At 43.5% G+C, this 8,394-nt stretch overlaps 1 protein-coding gene across 13 annotated transcripts in view; it reads left to right on the top strand.

Annotated features, from left to right (window-relative positions):
* Nucleotides 1-8,046, top strand: part of chrdl2 (chordin-like 2) — a 56,767-nt gene extending 48,721 nt beyond the window's left edge. For 12 of the 13 annotated variants that reach the window (XM_086000026.1, XM_085999998.1, XM_086000003.1 and 9 more), the window contains 2 exons: nt 5,221-5,319; nt 7,894-8,046. In XM_086000026.1, the coding sequence (XP_085856152.1) occupies nt 5,221-5,319; nt 7,894-8,024 (230 nt within the window). In that variant the 3' untranslated portion in view covers nt 8,025-8,046. Of the gene's footprint in view, nt 1-377; nt 998-5,220; nt 5,320-7,893 lie in introns of those variants that run through there. The other variant, XM_086000044.1, reaches the window with a different exon arrangement.
* The last annotated feature ends 348 nt before the right edge of the window (nt 8,047-8,394 follow it).

Genomic DNA, 8,394 nt, shown 5'->3' on the forward strand with positions numbered 1-8,394 from the left:
ACTCCCTCCTCCCTCATGAAGTGAATAAAAACAGAAAATCCAAACATTAACCTATTTTTCTCTTCTGCTGTTGACTGACTCATTGCCAATAATGTCACGTTTTTTGGTTTAATTTCAGACTGCCAGTAATTTTTTTAATTTCTCCTGTGAAGTGAATAACCTGTTTGTCACTAAAGGGAGGAAACTACTGCTAATGTTTTATCGTACAAATATTTAACATGCTCGTACAAAATTCCCCTCCCTGCTATTTTGCTGGCTGCATTAACCCTTTTGAAATAAATGGGTTAGCACCTCTCTTAAAGTGAGGGTGAAATTGCCGCCTGCAGTTTTTCTAACTTGTAAAATTACACAATTATCTTTGACACTTGTTCACCCAGGTAGCTTGGCACATAAGCAGCAAGAAGAAGGGCCTTGAAATGTGAGGAACGGAGAAGAGTCCTAAAATATGGCTGCTGCTGCATACTTGTCAAATTCGGGCTGGTGTATACCTGTTGCAATATGTGCAAACCTTTTTATTTTAAGCTTTGTAGCAAACTCAGTAAGTCTCGCTGAGAATAAATGCGATCTGACAGATTCACCTACAGGCGCTTTAGATTAAAAGCCATCTTTGAGACAGCTAGATTCTTTGCAACATGTTATTGATAGAATGGGAGCGACTGCGTATTCCTCTTGCTGCTTTTTCTACTACGGACCAGTAAATGGGAATGGAATACTACTGCACATCACCTGGGATATTGCAGGTTCCTGCTCGTTGGGTAGACCAGGAAGGAAAACTATTGCTGATGGGGAAAACCTTGGGGTTGGACGCTAAATGGGCGTGATATTGATGGTGTGACTGCCCAACACAGCAGGCGGGAGGCCCGAATTACTTTTGAGTATAGGGCTCATTGACATTTTTCGGCGAGCTGTGGGTGCCAAACAGGCACTCCGCTGTAGCTCGACGCCTGTTTAGGAACTAAATCGGCTAGCTATTGCACGCAGCCAGCTGGTAGGTAAGGTCTGTTGGTGGGTGGGGGGGAGCGGGGAGCGGATGCGTTGAGGGGCGAGGACAGGCTGGAAGATTTTTGTGGGACCTGGAGGAGCACTCCTCCTTCTGGCCCCACAAAAATCTTTAAAACAAAAACAAAAACTTAACTTTTGTGCGAGGGCTCCCTCCATCCCTTTAAGGCTGTAGAAAGTCAGACTGGCATGGCACCTTGCATGCTTCACCCATTGTTCCTTGTAAGATGCAATCAGGGTTCTACAGCAGATCTATAAAGAGTTATTGGTTGACGAGAGAAGACAAATCTGACATGAATAAGTCAACTGAGCTTCCTGTAGACAGCTTTAGCAATGGAAGAGATATGGCAATTGCACAGCGGCAATAGTGAGGGCAAAAGTGTCGATAGATGAAGAAGGACTAACGTTGGAACCATCAAAGGTAAGAAGAGTTGGCAGCTGTTGGTTAGATACGAAGAAAATGTGTCTTTGAAAAATTTAAAAAAATTAAATGTTGTTGCCCCATTGAAAGGAATGGAGGAGATCAAGATGCAGTGATTCGGTCTTTACTGTGAGAGATGGAGGTTGTGAGCACTGAGATAGTGTGATCTGAAGAAAATTGATCAATGTAGACTAGCATCATCAACAAAAGAATGAATACTGATGGATGATTAGAGGAGGTCTTTGATAAGAAGAAAAATACAGAGTGGAAGAGAGGACAGATCACAGAGGACCCCCAGATTAATAGAAAATGATACAGAGGAACTACAGCAAGAGTGTTTAGAGAGCAATCTAGCTAGATATGAGCATAACTTGATGGTTACTCACATAACACTGAACAGTGCCAACTCATCTGAAAGATTTTACATACCTTCAAGGCAATGACAGATGATTCACCAAAGCATTTTTAAGAGTAGAGTTCCAGGGGGGTGTAACCTAAGCCACAAGGTAACCAGTGGAACAGCTATGCTGGAAACAATACTGACGATCGTGGATTAGACCAGAACTTTCAAGGTGATAGATGATTTGAAAATTAACAGTAGTATCCATAATTTTAGAAAGCACTGATGTTAAAGCAATATGACAGTTGTTTGAAGAAACATTTTTCTTAGGGATAGTGTGAACAAGAGTAAACTTCCAATGAATGGACTGGGAGTAAGAGAGATTGAAGAGGTGGCATTGCACAGGGGTAAGTGCAAAAGAACAATTTTTGAAAATTATAGGAGGGATACTATCTGTGATTAATCACACAGGCTTTTGGGATTTAAAAAATGTAATCCCCCTTTGCTGTCATAGCAACACTGGACACCATGTTTGAACAGCCGTCCCTTTGTTGCTTTGGGTCAAATGGTGGAAAATACGACTGATAACCTACATCAGTCATTCAAATATTATAATAAACCCGGTCAGATATTGCTGGACATATTGTATATTACCTGTGATGTCTGGTAGGAAACAGGGGGCTTAAAATGCACAGGGATGTGATGGGGAGAGTTCCTGATACATTTCCACCAAAATATCTGCGCAGAGAAGGTGGGAATCCTGGCCCCTGTCTATGGGCACTTTTAAAATGTGTCTTTTTCCCAGGCTGGAGTCTACCACATTCAGGTGAATTTGAAGAGGGGTGTGAGACAGCCTCTTAAGGAGATCTTCTTCAGTGCGCTCAGATGTCAGATTGGGACCTGACTCTCAAGTTATATTGTCACTTTTCACATTAATGAACACTGAAAACCACTCACATTGACTTGAGAGTTGCAATCTAACTGGAACGTAACAATTTGGCAGCTTTATGATAAAAAGGCTTTCTTCGCCTCATGCTTAGACTATGGGGAGTGCACTAAAATCTTGCATGCCACAGATTCTGAGTAGTGATATGCAGGCACTGTATTACTGTAATTATAGCTAGACTGTAAGATACAGGTGACTAGGACAGCCCGAGAAAGCAATGTAACGCTCCTAGCACAACAAATACGCACTCGAATTATTTTAATGACCTCCAGAACAGCATCTCTGCAAACAAAGTGGGTTTGAAACCAAATCCTCCAACACACATAAATTTGTTTTATAGTCTTGTAAAACCCTGGTAGTGAAAGACGGTGACATGCAGTAAAGATATCATTCCACATCGTACCACCCTTTGGATATGTTGCCAGATTAATAGTATTAGTAGCTGCACAGAAGCAAACTGTGACATGCATCCTTAAAATAGATTTATACCTCATTGGGATAAGGCTGCATTGAGATTATTTGATTCTGTACAATTTCTACGTGGTTTCCAAATAGCTTAAAATAGAACAGAAGATTATAGCCATAAGCCGTTTATGCAGTATGCAAAAATGCGAGGAGCTGTTTGTGGCCGTACTATGTACCTTCTCTATTAAAAGATTGGTAAAGCATGTCACCAAAAGCATCAGCTGGCACAGCATGCCAGTTATCGAAGCACCGTGCCACAGAATGGAGTCGTCAAGCCCACTGTTTCCCAAGCATCAAGTTTGGCTGTGCCTGGGGCATCGGGGAGGTAGCATCCAAAAGTGCAGCACTTCCCTGCTGGGAAAGGAGACGAGACGGATGAAGTGACTAAAGCTGGCTCTTTCGAGCAACTGGTTGCAGAACAGCATTGGCAGAGGTGGATCAAGAGTTTGCCTGCCTGCCTGCCTAGTGTCTGGATGGGAGGACTGGTGTCTACAATTGGATGCCTAGAATAAGGAAGAAAAATTAATTCAACTGTGGAAAAAAACATTTGCGCCTTGGTTCTAGTTATCGTTGTCTTCTGCACTCGGAAACACTGGTCTGTTGATTCATCTCGATAATCATCAGACTCTCAGAAAAAGAAAATCTCCTTTGTTGTGGAATGAAACTTTTCAATTAGCCTGCTGACCGCAATTTCCTTGCACTGTACAGACAGAGTTTATTGTACTGGTCAGTCACAGCTTCTGCTATTCTTTCAGCCACTGCCATATTTCCTTGTTCACTGTATTTTGCTAAAATAGACAATGGAAGGTGTCCTGTGATATACTTATATAATAATAATAATAATAATCAACTTTATTGTCATTGTTAGTGCACAAGTGCAGTACAACGAAATGTAGGCTTGCGGCTCCCGAGAGTGTACATTTAGAGACATTTAAACATACAACATTCATTTGGCTTGTAATACATTAACATAAACATAATAAAGTGCATTGGCAGATGTGCAGGCTTTAGAGTTTATTTGTGGAGTTCAGTAGGATGACAGCCCTGGGAAAGAAGCTGTTCCTAAATCTGGTCGTACGGGTGCGAATGCATCTGTAGCATCTCCCAGATGGCAGGAGGGCGAACAGACTGTGGCTGGGGTGGGTAGGGTCTTTGGTGATGGTCCGTGACCTCCGTAAACAGCGTTTCTGGCATATGTGCTCTATGGTCGGTAGCCGGGTGCCGGTAATGCGTTGGGCAGTTTTGACTACCTGCTGCAGGGCTTTCCGGTCATAGTAGCTACAGCTGCCATACCATACTGTGATACAGTTCGTTAGGATGCTCTCTATTGTGCAGCGGTAAAAGTTAGAGAGGATCAGGGGTGACAGGTTACATCCCTTCAGCCTCCTTAGGAAATATAGGCGCTGCTGGGCCTTCTTCACCAGAGAGGAGGTATTGAGGGACCAGGAGAGGTCTTCCGTGATGTGGACTCCGAGGAACTTAAAGCTGTCCACCCTTTCCACCACAGAACATGGATCTAATCACACAACATACCTGTGTGAAATTGTAAGTGTGTGTTGTGATTGGACCGAATGAGATGTATAAATGTCATTTGAAAATGGCAGCCAGAAGCAAAGTTATTTATGGAACAAAAAGAAGTGTCACTGTGGGACCATTGGACAAAAATAGCTTTTTTTTTCGATGTATAGTTTTAGCGGATACTTGCTTCTGTGAAAATACAGTGATAACTGACAGTTTGGCAATATGCCACATCACTGTTGTTGTCTTGTTGCTAAGATTCTTTATGACCCCATAGGACCTGGTACCAGAGAGTTCTGGGGTATTTTCATTATATAAAATGTATTAAACAATATTTTGAACTTTAAGGCAAAACTCACATAAATTATATAGTATGCCGAATGGTGTATATTATAATTAATACTCGGTAAATTCCAGCTCCACAGCTGAACCAGAAGGAACTGCTTTTGAAAAGTGACTTTATTTTACAACAATAAGTTGGTATGCTAACTCTGAAATCCCTAATATAGCTTTCGTTGTTTTCCACTGCAGGTGTTCTACGAAACTTTCACATGGAGAATGTATCAAGAAGAGACTTCGAAAAACAGGTTAATCTTGGATCTTTTAAACTACTCACACGGACCACTCAGAGTAAGTATTAACAGTTCAGGGCCTGCTAAACACAGCAGTAATGAAATAAACTAACTGGGAACACTTTATTCTTTGAAGAAACATTATAAAAATGTTGTGTGCTCTTCAAGTTGAGGGGTGTCAGTACTGATTTTACCACGATTAGCAACCAATCCCAGCACAAAGCACTCCTAAGCCAGGTATAATATGGATCAAGTGCAGTAAAACTCCCTTTACTCTGCTCCAACAATATGCCTTAAGCCAATCCTTAGAAGAAAGCCTCCCACTGCATGGTGATAGGATTATATTTCCACTTCCCACACCAGCCATCCTCGTGGCTAAGATTGCCAATTTGTTGCCATATCGTGATAAATTAAGCAGCAATTGTAAATTGTGGACTCACAACCACTCTGGCAGATTTTATTAGATCCTTGGCCTCGTCAAGATAAAAGTTGGCTTCTATTAAGTTGCCTTTTCGGGGAAAAAGTGGCCGAGGGAAGATCACAAGTTACAATAAATAATGAAATAATTAAATCTACTGAGGGGCATAGGAATATTTAGCATTTTGTAAAAGTTAAAGCAATGGGAGGAATTTTATCCCCACCCCTACAACGTGCAGGAGAGGGTTTGGTGGTGGGGGCGGGTTAAATCGACAAATGTGTGAAACCCGACCCCAACCCGCTGTGAACGCAGTGGTTTAACCGCGGTAGGTTTGGGGTTGTCCAAGTAACCCACTCTGGAGGGGCGTCCGGTGGGTTGTCCAAGTAACCCACATTCCGGTTTAACCGTGGTGGGTTTGGGGTTGTCCAAGTAACCCACTCTGGAGGGGCGTGTCCATGATTATAATATGTTAGAGGCTCCCTTCGTCAGATTTTGGCAGCCATTTGAATTTAACGCTGGCTGGCTGGGTTTCCCAGGGCTCGGGAAACCCGGCAGTTAAAGGGAGGCGGGAGCAGCCAGATCCAGTAGTTGAGTGTTTGTGGACCAGGAGGAGCAGGAGTGCTTCAGGAGAACAGCCTACCGAGATCTGCCAACCCCCCCATGATCTAGTGACGACCACCAGCCCCCCCCCCCCGCGCGTCCAAACCCACGATCCCAAATCCTCCCTCCACTCGATCTCTCCCTCCCTCCCTCCCTCTCGATTGTCGGTCAGGCCACCCCTCCCTTCTGACCCATGAGCTTTGCCTCTCTCCCCACTATCTCCCAACCCCCCCACTATGCCCCGATCTTTCCCTCCCTCCTCGCTGCCACTTTCCGAGCCTCCCTACCATGCCCCAATCTTTTCCAATTGCCCAGTCCATCCCCAATGGTCCCTGGCTGAGACCTTCTACCATTGGCTTTCCCTGGCTGACTGCCGGTTGGGAAACGGAGTAAAAAATGATCATGATTTCCTGCCGTTAAATTCAGCAGGATCTCTGTGTTGCTGGCATTTCCAGGGTCCCTCCTACCACTCCGCCCCCCCCCCCACCCCACAAACATGTGCCCCCGCTCCCTCCCTGCCTGCCTGTAAATATCAGGGCAATTGTTTCAGTTCCTTCTCTCAAATTACTGGAACAATAATGGCGAGTTTAAGGCGGCCGCCATTATTACTGCGTAAAAAACCCAGCAATTTGTGACAAGGAAGAAATATGTAATGAGCTGCGAATCGTCACAAATTGTTGGGATGATTTTCACCGCTCCAACATTAGCCCCTCAAACAGGAGATCGGCGTGAACCTCCCCATGACTGTCAAGAAATTGCTGGATATGCACCGTAAATACGAAAGAATCTTGCCACAGACATTTAGTGCTTGCATCCTTAAAATAGATTGGGTTTGGGAGATGCTGTCGAAGAAGCCTTGGCGAGTTGCTGCAGTGCTTCTTGTAGATGGTACACACTGCAGCCACGGTACACCAGTGGTGGAGGGAGTGAATGTTTAAGATGGTGGGTGGGGTGCCAATCAAACAGGCTGCTTTGTCCTGGATGGTGCCGAGCTTCTCGAGTGTTGTTGAGCTGCACTCATCCAGGCAAGTGGAGAGTATTCCATCACACTCCTGATTTGTGCCTTGTAGATGTTTTGATAGGTTAGACTTGGAGAAGATGCTTCCACTTGTGAGGGAGTCCAAAACTAGGGCCATAAATATAAGATGGTCACTCAATAAATCCAATAACGAATTCAGGAGAAACTTCTTTATCCAGAGAGTGGTAAGAATGTGGAACTCGTTACCACAATGCGTAGTTGAGAAAAATAGCATTGATGCATTTAATGGGAAGCAGAATAAACACATGCGGGAGAATGGATTAGAAGATTATGCATATGGAGATAAATGAAGAGGGGTGGGAGGAAACTCGTGTGGGGCATAAACACCAGCATGGACCAATTTGGCCGAATGGCCTGTTTCTGTGTGTAAACTCTGTTAGTATGTGAAGGGGTTGGATGACATAAAAAGCATTCAAGTATTAGTCTTTTGGTTTATGATGTAATTTAAACACTTTGATTCAATTATTGCCTTGCATCTCACTAGCAACCATCTAAGCTATGTATATTCACTGAATATTGCCGGGTAATAATGCACATTATTATAGTATATAAATATATATTTCCTGTTTGCCTAGGTCGATGGAAAATTTTCAAAGAGGGAGAAGCACAAATCAGCCAGCTATGTATGAACCGAGGATGTAAAACAGAGTTAGAAGATTTGGTGAAAGTCTTACAACTGAACAAACCAGAGAAGGCACACTGCTGAAGTAGGGAGGGGGGTGGGGGGGGGGGGGAAGGGAGGGGAGGGGTGGGGTGCGGGGTTTTGGTGGGGGAACCATAATGCGAGAAGGGAAAATTCACTTCAAAGAAACCTGGTCTGTAGCTGGACTGCAGTGTGGCTCTGTTGATATCGAGAGCACCCTGAAAACCAAAATGTATACAGCAACAACAAAAAATTAAGAAAGAAAAATCACTGTGTTATCTTTCTTTATTACAAGGAAGAAAAAAGTGCCTTTGGAGGCGAAAAAGAATGGAGGTGGTCCTAGCGTGTATTTATTTGTATTATAAAACACTATTGAAATTACTTATGTGATCTTAATTCTTAGAGTACAATTAGCTTACCAATGTATATGCAT

The sequence above is a fragment of the Somniosus microcephalus genome, chromosome 1, assembly GCF_052327205.1.
Source record: "Somniosus microcephalus isolate GS21.2 chromosome 1, FLI_Smic_1.0, whole genome shotgun sequence".
Taxonomy (NCBI): Eukaryota; Metazoa; Chordata; class Chondrichthyes; order Squaliformes; family Somniosidae; genus Somniosus; species Somniosus microcephalus.